General features: G+C 37.2%; 1 protein-coding gene across 2 annotated transcripts in view; it reads left to right on the top strand.

Annotated features, from left to right (window-relative positions):
• The window catches only part of CSRNP3 (cysteine and serine rich nuclear protein 3), a 158,371-nt gene that overhangs the window by 70,124 nt on the left and 69,917 nt on the right, over positions 1 to 18,330 (top strand). Inside the window, exons 1-2 of one of the 2 annotated variants that reach the window (XM_016198778.2) lie at positions 697 to 979; positions 17,903 to 18,073. In XM_016198778.2, the coding sequence (XP_016054264.2) occupies positions 17,926 to 18,073 (148 nt within the window). In that variant the 5' untranslated portion in view covers positions 697 to 979; positions 17,903 to 17,925. Of the gene's footprint in view, positions 1 to 696; positions 980 to 17,902; positions 18,074 to 18,330 lie in introns of those variants that run through there. The other variant, XM_016198715.2, reaches the window with a different exon arrangement.

Raw genomic sequence — 18,330 nt, 5'->3', positions numbered from 1 at the left:
TATTGAGGTAAGCTGTCTAAAATAAGTTACTGCGATTTTAAGAATTAATATAAACCACATGTTCTTTAGATCTTTAAATTGAAATCTTCATTGTTCTTTTAAGTCAGCTGTTCTAAGAATGTGTCACCTTTTGAGAAGATAAATTAATCATCTGCCTCATTTATATACATCAATAAAAGAGATTCCCCCTCTTATCTACTTTGTCAAAAGTAATTAGAAGATCTCTGTTTTTGTTCACATATAGTATCTACCAGTGATTGAGATTTTCATAGAGGAGATTTTGAGGGAAACAGCCACTTAGCCTTTCTCTGCCAAGAAAAAGAAACACCAGCAATCTAACAGTTAAAACATACTGTCAAATCATTCAGTTGAGCAAAGGCTCTTTAATAACATTTGTACAAAAGTACTTTCAGAAAGCAGAAGGTAGGAAATGGCTTTTTGCTAGTTCCCCTTCCTTAGATAATTATTCAGCGTCTTATTAAAATAAAATCGAGCTAACATCCTTTGAATGCTGGCTCAAACGTTTTCTCTAATAATAATAAAAAAAAAATCTTGTGAAGGGATTTCCATAAGTTGTGTTGCATTAATGACTTAGAGCAGCTTCATAGTCTGTTATTCCTTCCTCCTAGCAGACCTCAGCTGATAAAAATATCCACAGACACAGTGAAGTCAGTGGCATGCCTGGCTTTCTCAGACAAAACTCCCATGTGATCACATATAGGCAGCCTCAGTGAGGCTGATGCCGTGCAGCTAGCAGTAGGTAATGAGTCTTTGTGCAGAGTGAAGCTCTTGTCGCTGAACAATAAAGCATACGGTACCAGCAATAAAACACAGGGCTGGCAAATTTAAGAAGATTCCGCTGAACCAGGAAGAGCAGTGCCTTTGGTGATGCTGACACATATTATAAAATGATAAGCAATTTATTTTGGATTCTAATGAATAAAGACTGCGAGGACTGAGACTGCCGCTATTTGAACAGGTCAGTGATTTTATAAATTACTCCAACACTTCCTTGCATTTGATTGGATTTAAATTAGAATGGGCTGATGTGTGTTTTGCCTTAAACAAAAACTTTGCAAGATATTTGCAGTGTGTAATATGAAGGATGCACTTGAATTGACCCAATGTGATGAAATTGTTGATGTAGTCAGATGCAATAGAGAAATGTTTATATGATTATAGTGAACTGAAAACTTATTTATCCTATTTAAAAATTAATGGGTAAGAGAAAAATTCCTCCAGTAGTTTCTAATCTTCTATATATACAGAAATAATATAAAACTGAATACTACTAATAAATAGCTCAAATAAAAAGCTTCTAATTTATTTTTCCAGCATTAAAATGTATTGTATTTCAATACTTTGCACATCTTATAAATTGGATTAAATATCATTCAGAATTTATTAATGCCTTTCAATATACTGCAAGAGGGAGGTTTGGAACATTTAATTATTTCAATAAAAATATTTTAAATAAGAATTTTGAAATGTTAGTAATGCTATCTATTAGAACAATGTATTTTATATTCAAATATAGTAATATTATATATCTATATTATTCTGTTGTGTGCTTTTTATTTTTTATGTTGTATGTCCTTTGATAGATGGAAAATGCTATTGCAAAAAACCTTTTATTTCGTAGATATTATTCACTCACTAATGAAAAAAATTAGCTCAATTGTAAAAAGAATGGATTAATTATGTGATGATGCATATTTCCATTGACTCACCATTTAGAAAAGAAGAATATGTGCCTTCATGTGTATTCATAAAAATATGTACATGCATGACCTTCTATATCGTGAAAATAACCACTTCTTAGATTTATGAGCAATAGAGAAGTTTGTGTTTTAAATAGATTGCTGTGTGTAGGAAGACAAGGGAAGAAATGACTCTAACAAATAATAGCACAAGGCTGAACACCTTTTCCAAAGACAGACAAGCATTGCTGCTGCATGAATCTTTAGATTTAAATCCATAGTTTAACTTTGCTCTGCATTTTTACTGCTGTATTGTTTTCAAGACAGCCCGAGAGCTAAATCCTTTATAATTACTTTCTTGGACACCATTTAGGACGATTGCCTTTAAGACACTAGGGCACATTTAATATTTTATGGAATTATTATAGCGACTTTATGTAGAGTGGCTAAAATAAATGCCTGCCCGTAAAATGCTGTTTAAACCACAACAAAAAGAAATCCCCTATGTCCCTTGATTATGTGTGCAATGCTATGTATTCCAGTGGGGAAGAAAAATCAGCTATGTTTCGAAAACAAGGGAAGTTAATGAAAAATTTAAATTGGCCTTCCACATGTATTTCAAGGGAGTAGCTGGCTCTGGGTTTCCTTAGTTACCGGAGCCGATGTGACAGCTCCTTTTGGGGGGCGCGGGGAGAGCAGGACGGGAAGGCAGAGTTAAGAAGCACTTGGCCTTTAATAGACGTGGGGGCTGCCCGCCCGGGAGCCGCTGCCCGCCCCGCGCCCGCCGCACACCCCGGCGTCCCCGTGCCGCGGCCGAGCCGCAGCCCCCGGCCCTTTCCCAGCATTCCGCTCCCGCCGCTGGGGGGCCGCCGAGCCCTATGCAAATGAGCGGCGCGGGGGCTCCGGCGGCGGCCGCGGGGGAGGGGGCGGAGGGAGTTCAAAGGTCGCGGGGCTGCGGGAAGCTGCCGGGTGCGGGGGAACAGGCCCGGGCCGCTCGGCGGCGGCGCCGTGCCGCCCGCGGGTGAGGCGCTGTCCCCGGGGGAGGGCGTCGCGGGCGCGCCGCAGCCGCTTCGAGCGCACGCAGGTCGGTGACCTCTCCCCGCGCGCCCGCTTTTCTTTCTAGAAAGGACAGTGGGAGGAGATGGGCTGTTTCAGTTCACTGCGGAAGTTAAGCGGGGCGTCCCCCGGTTCCAGGCTTCCCTTCACTCGTTTATTTAAATCTCCTTGTTTTCTGGATTGAAACACGGGTGCTCTGTTCACATGGGATAATGTCATGGGAGAAAACCCTGGGCTTGGGCTTTCAATAGGGACATTTGGGGGGAAAGTTTTTGATGGCAGAGAGACACCTGGGTTGAAACAGCAAGATAAATATCAGGACTTGCAACTTTTTAGAGGATTTTCAAGTTTTTAAGAAATGCATTTTAAGTAAGAACTGGGTTCTTAGCCTACGGTTCTTGGGAGGTATCTGGAATTAAATAACAGTGTTCTTTTGTTCATATCCCACACGACATCATGACAGGTTTAATAAGTTGTATTTTCATTTTATTTTAAGAGAGGGTGTCAGCTTTCAGAGTCTTTGTATTTTATTGCTAAGCACCTTATCAGAGAAATAATTTATTATTTTGGTGTTGCATCCTTTAAGTGCTTCTTTAATCTTCCTCGTTGTTATTAATTTTCATTGGGACTTTTTAGACTATGCTATTTTGAACATGTTCAACTTCCTATGCCATTTCCTTTTAGTTAACTTGCATAGTAAAGCGATCCCCATAAATGTCACAGGCAGGACAAAAGTCTGTTTTTTCTATGCACTAAATATCCCACTTTTGCAAAATGTGCGATTACATCATAGTAGACCCTTACCTGTGCCAAACAAATGTGTACTCTCTTTTATTGTTCATACTGATTTTTTAATTTCTAAAACATATTTTAAGTAAATGTAAAGCATGATTAAATTATGTTTATCCACATCGTTAAAAAATTTTAAATACATCAATTCAGCAGTTAAAATGTTGATGAGAAGTATTGCATCAAGGCAGCATCTGTCTACATCACAGGTTGTATGTGTATGAAAATATTTTGGAAAGATGAAGAGGCAAAATAATGTTTAGTCATGAAATTACTGCTTTATGCTTTTATATTTGCATAAGATATTTTAAAATGAATTTTATGAAGCTTACATACAAAGAACTAACACATGTTTAGGTAAACTTAATTACTTTCTTTGAACTGAAGAGAGGATGTTAATTTATTTATCATGATTAAGACTTAGTAGTTTGACAATCATATCTTTTATTTTAAATTGGGGGGTGAAAAGTAGACCAAAACAGGAGGTTGACCAATGAAACAGTAAAGGACAATTATTTTAACTGTTTATGAAATCACTTTGTTGTAGTCATTCAGGTCCAGATTCTCATCCTTTATCACTATGGGGACAATGTGACATCCAGGATTCTGAGATTAATTTAGGAAAAGGAATTCATGTTTTGTGTGGTTTTTAAAATTGCAAAAACTGCTAATTTTTTCTAAATTCTTTCTCTTTTGAAACTTTCAATAATGACTGCAGCCAAATGGGGTGTATTTCAAATAAATTGTTTTTTCTTTATGTTGAATGGAATACACTGTCCTCTATTTCAAATAACATTTGTAAATGTTTGTCTTATATATGTGTGTATATATAATTTATTATGAAATATATATACATTTTATATGTATATTACATTATATATAATATATTTTGCTATCTATACATGCATACATATATATATTTTTCAAACAGCCAAATAAAATCTGTCTAATGGTCAATCCTATTTAATTCAACAACTTAGGAAAACAAATTTTTTTAATTTTACTTTTAACTTGGGTAATGCCCATAGTTTGTATATACAGTATTAACCTCTGTGTGTATTCTAGGAAGAGCACAGGAAGGAGAAAGGAACACAGTTTAAAATTCATTTTAGGCAGTACAATATTATTAACTTTGTAAATGCAACCACTACCAGTAAGCACATTCTGAACATAGACTTAAAAATAGTGTGGACAAAGGAGAAGAGCCTGGGAAGATTCTTAGAGAAAACATGGTATTAGACAAATGTGAAATAAAGAAAATTTGTGTGCTTCCGTGAGGCAGGAGAGAGTTTTATATGTCCTGCAGCAAATTTATGGCTTTGACTATCCTGGATAATTTATATCTCTATGCAAATTCACTCAAAACTGGGAAGTCTTTTTTGCATTTGCTTGAGCCATACAAATCTCAGCAGCATGTACATACTAAGTTCATGGTCTGAATATTTAAATGTATATAAAAATGATTTTGTGCAAATACACAAATCAAATCAAATTTGGAAAGTAAAGAGTAAATAGAGTGATGTAAAAACAAATCACTGAAGGATATGCAGTTAGTGTACCAAGAAATGGTGTTATATCAGACTTCAAAGGAATCTTTAAGGGCTTTTCAAAAATTAATTTCCTGCATTCTGATTACCAGTCTGTCTTTTTCATCACTTGAAACTAGAGACCATATTGTAAGCTTGGAAAAGAGTTTAGGGCAAATATGTTGTACCCAGTCTAGCAGTATGGAAGAGAGTTTAAACTCTGCAAATAACTGTTGTCATCTCAAAATTGCAAGTGTATGTTTTAAGTTGTGTTATCATTATATGTGCCCTTCTCTTGAACTCCTGGTGCTTATGAAATAGAAAGAAAAAAAAAATTATGTAGATAGAAAATGCTCAAAATAATTGAGTATTCAAAACAATCACATTTGTTTATTTTAACCTGGCATTTCTTAAGAAACAATCAAAACACTGATTGCCTTTTTTTAAATAATTTATTTGGAATTAATATAGAATTGTATCAATTTTATTGAAAAGTGTAAGTACAATAAAATTGTAAAATTATTTTTAAAATTTTATTTTTATTCCATATTATTAGACACATAGTGATGCTATAATAATACTTTGTCTAGAACAGTTGGAAAATAATCAGTGCTAAATAAGCCAATTTTCCAAATAGGTAAAATTTATAATTTTAATGTCCAGTTTTTTAAAATGTTGATTGCTTTCATGGAAGCATAATATAACACAGTGGACATCAGTTTGGGCTTTTCTTCATGGTACAATAACTATTATTCCCACCATTACCTTAACTTAGTGCAAAAGATAAACTGTTCTCTAACAAGCAGTGGTGATGCTAGTATATGTTTTTCTGTATGTAATTTTATATGCTTTTTATATATTTATATGCTTTTTATAATTTTACTCTGTTTTCTCATGCTAATATTTATTTTTATTACAGTTAACAATTACTCCTTATCTGAGAGCAACCTAAGAACCAAGTTTATGCACTTTCTTGTACATTAAATTCTAAATCATTTAGACTTTGATGGGCAAAGGGAGAGAAATAAACATCCCTTTATACTGCTATGTACTGAACTTATGACATGCACATAACTAGTATATTGAGCATAGGAACATAGGAGATAAAATTTATCTTAGTTTTTTCTTATGTTCATAATTTTGAAAATGATGTTTGAACTCTACATAAATTAGAAGTTGTTCTTGTTGCTACAATGAGAATCTGTCATATTAAACCATCAACAGGAATTTGAAATTATTTTGTCTAATAGGAAGTAAAGAAGTGCTAACAGGTATACAAAAGAAAACATACAGACCAATTTTTTATTTGTGGTAATTGATGAATCATTGATGCCATATACCTATTCTTCTCAATTTTAGGGTTGTGGTCTATTTCATTGTCAAATCCTGGGCCTTTGAGATTCATCACTTCTCACCACCATACTAGCTAGGAAGAGCTATTACTTGCACAAACCTTCAGCTCCATGCAAGCTTATGAATCCATATAGTCATTTAAAAATGCATTAATTGTGTGTGTGTGTATGCGTGCACATGCACACACTTTAAATTTTCCCCAAATCACATACAAGAAAAGTAACACAACTGAGCTATCAATCCTTATTTCTTTGAAAATTTATTAATTCAACTATGTGTTAAGATACACAAGGTAGCTAATACCATACCCACTAATAGGTGTTCTCATTCACTCTGAAGAACTTGGAAGATCTGTAGGAATGTTGATCCATGAACTTAGTGTCAGAATATACTGTGTAAGAATGAGAACTTGTCCACAGTATTGGAGAAAAGCTTCCTATTCTGGGCTTCTTTGTCCAATAGCATTTTAAAAGGCCTGAGAACTACTTTAATAGACCTGGGTTATGTTGTGAGATGCAATAAAACCTTGTAAAGTTAGGGCAATTTATGAACAACTAAAAAACCAGGAAAATATTGCATATTGTTTTCTGGATAGGTATGTGCTTTTATTATGTGTTGGGTATGTGAGTTCACGCTATGTAATAGAGTGTGAAGAGGTTTAATAGGATAGTGGTTAGAAGCTTAGGTTCAAGTTCAAGTTGCAAACCTGATGTCACTTCGAAATATGTTCTGCTTCTGAACAATCCATGTGGCCTTGGACATGGTACTTGAAATCTCTAAGCCTCAACTTTTTCATCTGCAAAGTGGGCATAATTTTGTCTCTATCAACATTTTTTTAATGAAAATGAAATGGCATAATGCATGCCTGGCACATAATAAGAGCATTATAAACAATAGCTAATATTTTTTAAACCACAGGAATTGATTCCCTTGTGTTGATAAGGCAAGTTCAGCTAAAGCCTAGAGTTAGAGAATCTTGATGAAACATCTTAGATTTCAATGGATGAGAAAGAAACATGCTTTCCAAAAACAGAAACCCACGAGGAATTTATTGGAGGTCATGCCTTGGTAGTACTGAGCAGCTGATACCTTCTTTTCAGATAGGGCACTTAGAGAAGGCAGTCACCATATAGTCATCAGGGATCAAACTGTATGTGGCTTCATAGATACCTTTAATCTTTCCAACTGGAAGAACAACATCCACAAAGTCCTCACATACATGGTAAAATGTACTTTTCTGAGCTCTCTTATTTTTTATCCTTTATTGCTTCTAAATTTTTCATCTTTGTGCTTTTGTTTTACTATTTTCTATTTCCATGTTGACTTTGTATAATTAAGGTATTAGTCATTCATCTCTACTCTATTTAGAGTTCCTGTCTCATCCATAGACTATGGACTTTTCAATTATAGGGAAAGCCTGGCCCAAGAACTGTTTGCTGAGCCAATGCTGTTATGGAGCATATTGAGTATAATTCTACCTAATGACCTAAAAGTGCTCATTTGCGTGAATCATGAAACAATATGTCACAGACTTATTGCTATGTTAAACTTCCTCTGTATCATAATGTTTAGAAATACTGCATTAATTTGGTCCCAAAGTTTTTCAAAAGAAATTTAGAAGATGTATCTACAATTTTTTACTTAAAAATTATTTGAACAGTAGCATACTTAGGGTTGCTTTTGATTAATTGACATTGGTAACAAGTGTTGGGTATAACTGGTGAGGAGGAACATCATGACTTTCTGCTTTTGGGAAACTTAATTCAAATGGACAGACTTCTCTAAATAGTGGGGCTCCAACTTTTAAAACATTGTATGAAAGATTGTATGAGTTTGGTATTATTTATTTCTATTGTAAACCCATTTTAATCTGTGTGAGCAGAAGCTTCACTGAGACTTGAAAATCTAGTTATTTAGTCTTACACTCTTTATTATTTTTACTAATTGCTGCTTAATGCAATGTCAGCGGCGGGTTGAATAACTATGTATTGCTCTCTGCCTTAAGTAGTTAAAAACTGTATCTTGCTCAAGGAGGTGATTTATTTTAAAGAATGTCCAAAGTACTTTTTTCTACTTATTCTAATTTTAAAATCTCCTTTATTTTTTACACAGTATTTTTGGCAGGATCCCAGTCCTTGTATGGGAATGGTCCTAAAGTTTGGCCATATTTTATTCTGATGTCCACTTTAGAATATTTTATGAGGCAAATGTTTTTAAATGTTCCTTTCCCTTTAGACTATTCTGATGATTCTTCTGAATGGAAAGGATATTATATCTCTTAAATATCCCTCTATCTACACTGGCTATTCCACTTTATTATTCAATCAGAAACTTCCTAAAAGACTGAAGTGAAACTTATTAAGAGCTAAGGAGGAAAAAAAGTTATCTTCCAGTGCTGCAGTAGTAATTCTAAATTCTTCACGTCTGTGGTCTTTTTTCCCCTTAATGTGGTTAAGTCTTGCCAGTCGTCTAAGGAATTAGGCTAAGTACTGTCCTTTAGTCTTAATAGCAAGCATATAAAATAAATTTTTCATTGGTACTTTTGTTGTTAGAGTGGGAAATATAGGCTTACAGCAGGCACTTGGTCAATTTTCAACAGTTTTAAAAGCCTTATTATGTTCCCAGTTGATTTTCTCTGCTCTTGCTAACTAAAAGAGCATCCTGTAAGTTAACTTTAGGGAAGGACTTTGGGCTCCCAGTTTATATATATTTTATTATACCATGTTGCCAAATACAATGTAGTGATCAATGTTTAGGGTTAAGAAGCATTAAAAACCCAGTTCTGGATATTTTTCTTTACAAGTACATATTTCTTTATTTGATTTTAGCAAGAGGAAGGGAGAGAGAGAGAGAGAGAGAGAGAAAGAGAAAGAAAGAAACATTGATCAACTGTCTCCAACAGGGGATCAAACCCGCAACCTGGTATGTGCCCTGACTGAGAATCGAACCCACCACCTTCCGGTGTACGGGATGATGTTCTAACAAACTGAGAGTTCTGGCTATTTGTAATGGAGAGTAATCCTAATGGCAACTAACAGAAGATTTCTTGGGGTCTCCCCAGCCAGAGTCATAAATAACCCCTTTACCATTAGTAAGTAGAGTAGCCATCCATCCCTATATCAGCAGAGCATAAATTAATTTAGCTGTTGCAATTTGTACACGGAGAGAGAAGAGGGTATGGACATTTTAGGCACCAGGAGGCCATGGCTTTTATTATTTACTCCAGGTACTGGGAACTGCGTTGCTTCAGAGCCTATCTTCACTAGTTATGGCCTGCCCCTTATTTTGATAGAAGTGAGAACTGAGGAGTGGAAAAAGAGAGAGGTATTCCTCTTACTTAGAATGAGGCCATTTGTTAGGAGCTGATCCAGAATTAGACTCCAAATTGATGACCATTCATTCACTGAGCAGGCACTGGAGTTTATATTCAGTCCATGAAGAACCTTACAGTCAAGGGTTAGGCAATGTCAGGTAAATCAGTAATTGTGGTACAGTGTAAGAAGTACTGCTAAATGCATCAGGCAGGTGCTGTGAATGTAGAGGTGTCACAACCCAGTGTGGTGCTGGCCAGAGACTATTTCTTGGAGGAAGTTTGGGTCAGGTCTCTTGGGCAAATGATCTAGATTTCTGAAACCTTCATTTCCTTTGTTAAAACTGTCTTACCAGGTTTGGGAAAAGATTAGAGAATAGGTACAAAGTATCTGGTTCTGTTAGGTACTAACTAAAAAGATGACTGGTATTATAAATGGAAGGAGGCAATTTATGTTTTAGGAAAGACAAACACTGAGGAAACTATACTTAACCTAGAACCATTCTAGTCAGTTCTTCATCAAGCCACAAAACTGGCCAGACAAGGCCAGTTTGGACAACCAAGAGAGCACTGAAGAAAGAAACCCTTGATAGAAAATGCCCCTTTGGCACATATGGCAGAAGAAAGTGAGGGAGCCAGAAAGAAACCTTCCCCAGGGAATGAATAACCCTGGTGGTAAAGGGAATAGGAGGCGACAGATGCCCAAACTTCTTTGGTGCTCTGAACTGATGTGTTCATAATGAATCATTTTCCCAAGTTCTGGATATCCACCCAAGCTGGGGCAAAGGTACAAATCACCAGAGCAGAGGTTCTTAACTGAGAGTCCATGCATAGATGGCAATGCACTTGTGTTTCTCTGCACTTTTTTTCTGGAGAAGGCATTCATTTCTTCCATCAAATTCTCCAACTGCAAATCATCAAGCTGCAAAATGTTGAAATCCTAAGCACATAAAGTAACTCAAGGTCACAGGCAATTCTGACACAAGGAACACACACATAATTGAGGAACCCTACAATTATTTCTTGAACAAAAATATTCATTAGGCAGGAGTGCTCCTAGGGTTCTTGGCTTCAGCAGACAACTGGACAAGAGAGTTGTATTTGGCCAACTTGTGCTTTGCTTCTCACATTGGCAAGCAACCAGCAGCGTTTTTCACATTGGTGGTGCCCCATGGAAACACCTTGCGGGATTTTACTTTGTGAAATTATTGCCAAATCCCTGTCCTCTTAGTGGCAATTATGTTAATTTCTGGTCAAATGGGTTAAGGTAAAAATGGCCCTAGTATTTGGGAAATATATATTTATCTTTTTTGTTGTTTAGAGAATGTGTGGAGTCATAAGTGTTCAAGGCATTAAAATCTGGGGCCACCTTCTTAACATAATGAGTATCTTATTTAGCAGAGGCTATATCCTATAGCCAGTGTTTGATAATAGCGTAAGGGCAGTGGTAGTGTCAGTATTAGGGCAGGACATCACAGATTACTCAAAATCATGGTTTAAATAAATTAAGGTTGAAAAGACTTAACGTAAACTAACAGGTAAAATTGCATCCTGATAGTTAGGAACACATTTGGATAACTAACGATATCACCAAAGAATAAAAATAGCACATTTATTTATTTTTTAGCTGAGCTCCCCTTTCTTAAATATCGAATAAAACCTGCACACCATCCATTGAGCAACTGTCCTGTTCATCCTCTGTCTGGCCCAGTAGACAATCTGGTTGATGAAGTGTGACACTGTGAGTAACCTTGCTTTTGCCAGCTAAGCTTTGCCCACCTGCTACCACAGATGAGCCACACGCCAGTATTTTCATCAGCCTGTTTGCAGTGCCTTCCATCTCATCATCTGAATTTGGTGAAGCCCCAACCCGCTGCTGATTGAAGCAAGCAGCCTCTCCTTATCAAAGTCTTTGGAATAGTTGGTTAGCTTTTTGTGCTTGCTGGAAGAATCTGATGAAAACAAAATATATTTTGTTCTTTGACAAATCAGGAAAAAATAACCCTTATGTCAATTGTAGTTCAGATTGTTTAACAGGCCACCTTGTTGTAGGCCACCTCACCATGTGGAAGGGGCTTTGTTAATGACCTTGAAGCTAAAGGTCACTCTCACTTTGATTAACTACAAAACTTGCAAGGAAGCAATGCAAAGGATAAACCCCAGCTCCCAGGTAAAGGTGAACCGAGGGCTCCGCCTCCCTTTGTTCCTGAGTAGCACAGAACTAGGCAGCCTCCGTGGAATCAGGACCTACCGTGTCAAATGACCCAGAAACTCACAGCTCACAACCTTTTTTCCCCATCAAGCCAGAGAAGAGAGAGCATCTTACTAAAAAGACATCCCCATTACTACAGAAAGAAATTCTTGCCATGCCAAAATTACCTCCTTTTAAATATATATTTCCTGCATCAATGATAGGCCAAGCCTGCCTTTCAGCTATTAATCACCACCCACCCTCAGCTTTTTTTCCCAATTGTTTGATAAATTCATGATTTACCCTAATGATCTTATATGTTTTATTTACTGCATTTTATCTGATTGGTTAAGGACAGAAATATTCATGGTGGGTGGCATTTCTTGTGTAGATGTGTTTGTCGATTTCATAGTTATTCTGTTTTCTCACCAAGAGCCAAGAGCCAAGAGCACCAGTTAGGGTTGCCAGAGGAAATGCAGGATGCCCAGTTAAATCTGAGTGAATTTCAGATAAACAACAAATATGTAAAAAATATATCCCAAATGGTATTTTTTTTTTTTTTTTTACCTAAAACTCAAATTTAACTGGGTGTTCTCTATTTTTATTTGCTAAACCTGGCAGCCCTAAAGTGGTTCTTCTGCAAATCAGATAACTTGCTCCTCAGAATCGAGGGATCGGTGATATTCTTAAGGCATTTTTTTGTGGTCATTTTCTTAAAATGCAATAGTAAAGTATTAGGAAATAGGGGCAGATGTAAGAATTAAAAAGGATTAAACATTAGATGACTATAAACGGGGTAGTAAGAACTCAATGTGTTACCTTATAGAAGCTGTGAAATATTTGCACTGTCAGCAGAGGGATATAAACAAGATTTCAGCAAATACCCAAAGTTGAGCTTCAGCTATTCTTCCAAAGGCATTAAAATGTCCATTTTTATCTAACTTCTTGATCTGGCAGTCTTTTTTTAGTTTTTATTTGATTTATTTTTTGTTAACCCTCACCAGAGGATGTTTTTTTTCTATTGCTTTTTCAGAGAGTGGAAGGGACGGAGGGAGAGGGAGAAAGAGAGAGAAACATTAATGTGAGAGAGACACATGGACTGGTTGCCTCCTGCTCACTCTCTTACCGGAGGCTGGGAGTGAACCTGCAACCAAGGTACATGCCCTTGACCAAGAATCGAACCCAAGACCCTTTGGTGTGCAGGTGGACACTCTAACCATGGAGCCACACGGGCCAGGGCTGATTTGGTATTCTTTAAGAAGCCCTCCCACTTATCTTCACTCTACATCCTGTGGCTTCTGGTTTGTTTGTTTGTTTGTTTTCAGAAATATATAAAATAATTGTAATTATAACCATAGAAAACATAGTCTAGTCTATCAGTACTTGTTTTTTGAGGAGAGAGATGGAAACATTTATACTTCTTTACTGCTTTTTCATTAACTGTGCTGAGAGACTTCTGAGCAATGGTTACATCTAGTACAAATATGAAATAAATCTATATGTTAATCAAGAACAGTAGATGTCCAAGATCACAAGATGTTTAGTAGAGTTTTAAAATAAAGCAGTTATTAATTAAATTTGACAATAGAAAGGGCATGTGGGTGCAGGGAAAGAGGAAACTGTCCAAGTGGTGAAATCATGGGCCATAGTAATAAATGAAATAATAAGATAAATCAGTGTTAGCCAAGGAGAGAATATTGGCTTTGAAACACAATTGAACTGATTGAAGCCTCTGAGTGAGAAGCTCTGGAGTATTACCTAATGGGGTGGCTCCCTGCCTACCGGCCATGTAGTCGAATGACCAAAGGACTGGCACCTGACCCAAGATGGGCTAAAATGTTGCTCACCCCTTGGAATGTTAAACTTGAAATGAGAAACATAGAGAGCAGTTGCTGGACTTGAACGTGGTAGCAGTAGCATTTTAGAGAAAAGATCAAGGAATTTCTAGCCGTTATCCTAGAAGCTATCCTTATGCGTACATTTCCTCAACTTTGAGTTTTAGCTGTATTTCAGATTGTATGAAGCAGTTCAGGTTTTTTTCAGCAGATGTCTTTGTGCTTAAGTGAGCTAGAATTGGCTTTTGGGTTGCTTGCAAGCAAAAAAAAAAAAAGTATGACGTTTTGAGGTCAATTTCATCTCTCATTTTGATTCTCACTCACTCAAATATACCAGAGATTTTGTTAGTCAGAAGAGAGAGAGTGGTGAATGAAATGAACATGATTTCTGCTTCATGAATCTTTCAGTCCAACAGAGAAAATAGACACTGATAAAGAAATTAAAGTATGGAAATGGACAGGTTTCATTCAGTCGTCGAACAAGTATTATGTATAAGGCACTTGTCTAGACCCCTGGAAGACTAGTAAAGAAAACAAAGATCTTTGCCCTTAAATATTTTAGCTGGAGGTGAAAACAATAAGCAGTAAACTTATTGGTTTTTTATATAGAAATGCATAAATAAATAATACGGATTTAGAAAGTGGTAAATGCTATGGTAAAAGAAATTTTAAAAATGAACCAAGAGAAACGGAAAACCAAAAAGCTTAGAAACCAGAGAGATACGACAACGCGGAGAAACTGAGAGATTATTAGAGCTAAAATATTGACAACAAGGCCAGTGGCTCAAAATGAGAATGAAGAGGTTAGCCAGAGTAGACTGTTAAGGACTTTATAAGCCAGAGTAGACTGCTATGTACTTTATAAGCCACTTTGAGGATTTTGAACTTTATCCTAAGGCAATCCAAAGCCACTTAAGAGTTTTAAACTACAGACTGGCATGATCAGATTTGCATTTTAAATTTATCGTTCTGCCAACAACCTGGAAAACACATAGAAAGCAAACAGTAGTGGATGGGAGAGAATAATTAGGAGGCTTTTATTCTAGTCCAAGTGAGAAACGGTGATGCCCTTGACTACCATGTGTTTCATGAATTGAAAAACAGTAGCTGTGTGAAAATGGCTGTTATCGAGGTTTAGATTTTCAGCTGCTCATATTTGGAATAAATGAATACCTACCTAGCTTTATCTTCTAAATTCTTATATTCTTTTTTTTTCCTCCCTAGTGAGATAATACAGGTGACGTAGGAGAAACCACAGGCTCTGTCTGCCATTCCACTGTTAGGTCTTGATCAAGGGTAGCATACTGGTAAGCAGTGGGCCATTTGACCCTCACGATTTGTTATGACATCTTGTCATACTCACATTTTTTTAAAGGCAGCGAAACCAGACAGGTGTTATGCTTGGTTGTCGCACAAGCAATTCAGCACTTAACCGTTTTCATGGGTATATGTTAAAGTTATGCCTTCCTGTAATTATTTAAATTTTTAATTTCAGGCATAGATACTAATTACACTCTAAGTGGTCAGTTCCTTCTCTTCTTTGACCTGGGTCTAGCTCAGGCTCTTTCTGTCCCAAAAATGTAGAGAGAAATTACATCCAACCTTCAGCTCCATTGTTTTAAGTCTTGCCAGTTCCAGATGGAATAACAAAGGGAAAAAGGACTTTTAATTCCCTTGTCATCCCTCCAAAGATTTCCCCTCTCATTCTTGAGGAAGTGAGAAAAGGAAGAGTGCCAAGTACCACCTCTCACCATATTGGAACATGGTTCCCTGTGGCCCAGCTGAGTGTCCTTAATTCTTGAGAAATTTGCCTTTTCTCCTGGGGTAGGTAGAATGAGGGATTGGAGCTTAAGGACATGGTTTTTAGCTGTTTCCGTTGCAATACTGTATTATAAAAACGTACTTTTAAAAAAATAGGCTTCCATCTTGTATTACTTTGTGTCTTGGAGTTTCTCCCTCATGAATTTCTTTGCATCTTGTTTGAAGTGAACCATTTTAAAATTTATATCCTGTCCTACTTTTATTTCAAGAACTTACTTAAAATATCTTTCTTTCTCTTCGCTCAGATATGCATGAACACTTTATGCATTTCACACTCTTTTAGATGGAGAAAGGAATATGCTAATCCGAACAGTGGTAAAATCAGACGCAGAATAAAGATCTCATTTTCAAGAGTGGACAGTATGCAGCATCTTCTTATTGCTATCAGTTTTCTCCATTGTTAATATAAGTGCAAAAAGACATGGATTACTAAACCAGGCAGAATGTGAATTTGGGAGTGTTCTCAGTTTGATGGAGCCCAGCATAGTGGGTGTTTGCTCCTTGAGGGCAGGAAACATGTTCTCCCTTTTGTATACCCTACTCCCCACAAAGAGTCAAGCATGTACATACCAGCTCCTCGAGCATGCTTAGATGAGTGGAGTAAATTGAAATTAATGATAGACTTAGGAGACATCTCATACTGTGCTTAATTTTACCAGGAATCACCAGGGATGGCCAAAGGACAGATTTTCACTAGGAATTTTGAGTGCTGGATTATGTGACTGCGTGGACATACCCAAGAAAGGAAAAGTCCAGGGAGAAGCTACTGGAGAGCATACTAGAAATTAGACAAGTGATCCTCCAATTTGAGTGCTCAAAAAGATCACCATAACTTGGCCAGCATGGCTCAGCAGTTGAGCACTGACCTAGGATCCAGGAAATTGAGGTTCGATCCCCAGTCAGGGCACAAGCCCAGGTTGCAGGCTCAGTCTCCAGTAGGGGGCGTGCAGGAGGCAGCCAATCAATGACTCTCTCATTGATGTGTCTATCTCTCTCTCCCTCTCTCTTCTTCTCTCTGAAATCAATAAAGATATATTTTTTTTAAAAATCACCTGGAAGACTTTGAGAAGCCCAGAACGCTAGGCCCTACCCACTGGGAATTTCTGATTCAGGTGAACTGGAGTGGGCTCTGAGAATTTGCATTTCTAACAGTTTTCCTCCTGGTGGTGTTGAGGCTGCTGTTCCAAGTAGCCCACTGTGAATGAAAACTACTGAATTAGACCTTGGAGAGCTGGCCCAGCTAGGGGGATCTGGGCAGGCTGCTTGCTCTGTGATCTGTGCAGAGAAGGGGTGATTTTGGAGATTTCTGAGAGCATTACCTAAGTGAACATCAGAATAGTTTTAAGCGTCTTGCTTCCTCCTGCTCAAAGGACTGATGGCTACGCTCTGGCAGGGAAAGGAGAGAATGGCTTCAGGAGCTCAAATGGGAGTTCAAACGAGCTGACAAAAGAGATAGAATGCATGGAATTGACTTAGTAATGCTTTCAGCTAAGTTCATTTGGGTTGGCAATGTGAAACCAAGTACATATGTCTAAGCTAATTTATATATAGGTTTTCCCCAAAATATCCTTTCACTGCAAGGAACGTTTCTGTCCTTTAGCTGATTGTACATACATCAAGGTAAATGGGAAGGTGGAGAAAGCCCAAGGAGAAGGGAAAGCCCACTCACCTAGAGAAAGGATTTAGGAGAAACCATGCCCTTCCCCCCCCCTTCACCCTCAACAGTCAATTAGTGCGATCTCCCAGGTAAACAGCCTTAGGTCGTTTCTGAAACAGTGACAACAGCTTCAGCAACAGAGTATCACGGGGACACATTTCACCTCATTGCAATATTGAAATGGAAACTACCTAAAATTTAGAGCTGATTTCATATGCTTCACTGTGCTCAGCTAATTAGGTTTCTTACATTTTAAAACTTGAGTATGGTGTCTTTGCATACTTTTCTGTGTTTCTTCCAGAATTTTTTATAAGCAGTAATCATTTAGGACTTTGGGGGACACTGGCATTCATTTTCATTACAGAATTCCATGGACTCGGGTGGATTTTCTTAATTTGCCAACGAAAAGGAATAGAGGCATTACAATAAAATCAACTATGTAAAAAAAAAAAGTGGTACATTTTGGTAACCAAATGGTCAAATGCTTTAATTTAAAGTAATTTTTGTTAATTTGGGAATATTTTCAGAGAAAACCTATTTAGTGATCCTTCCAGTGTAAGCTCAGCTCACGTATAAAAAGCCACATAAAAATGACTCTGGAGACCTTGCTGCACATCCAGCGGTCACATATTTCAATGCTTCATTGCTCCCGCTCCTGTTACAGGTACATGTGACAGCGCTGCAGCTATGAGTGGAATTTTAAAGAGGAAGTTTGAAGAAGTTGACGGCTCCTCGCCCTGCTCCTCCGTGCGGGAATCAGATGATGAAGTTTCCAGCAGCGAAAGTGCTGACAGTGGGGACAGTGTCAATCCATCCACCTCTAATCATTTTCCCCGTGAGTACAGAAACGTACCTGAAGCTGATTGTCTGGCTCTACAGTGAAAATAATTGTATCATCTTATTCAATTTATTTTTTTAACCTTTATTACTAGTGTGTGTTTGTTTGTTTGTTTGTTTGTTTGTTTTTACAGTTGATCTAAAAACAAATCATGATTAAGTAAAAGTGAAATATGTTGGAGGCAACAATGGATTCTTTTATTTAGGTTGCTTTAGGCAGTGAATTATTTGGTTGTGTTAACCAACTGATTCAAT

Source organism: Miniopterus natalensis, chromosome 8, assembly GCF_054644295.1.
Source record: "Miniopterus natalensis isolate mMinNat1 chromosome 8, mMinNat1.hap1, whole genome shotgun sequence".
NCBI classification, from domain to species: domain Eukaryota; kingdom Metazoa; phylum Chordata; class Mammalia; order Chiroptera; family Miniopteridae; genus Miniopterus; species Miniopterus natalensis.
This window is presented reverse-complemented; position numbering and strand designations above follow the sequence as displayed.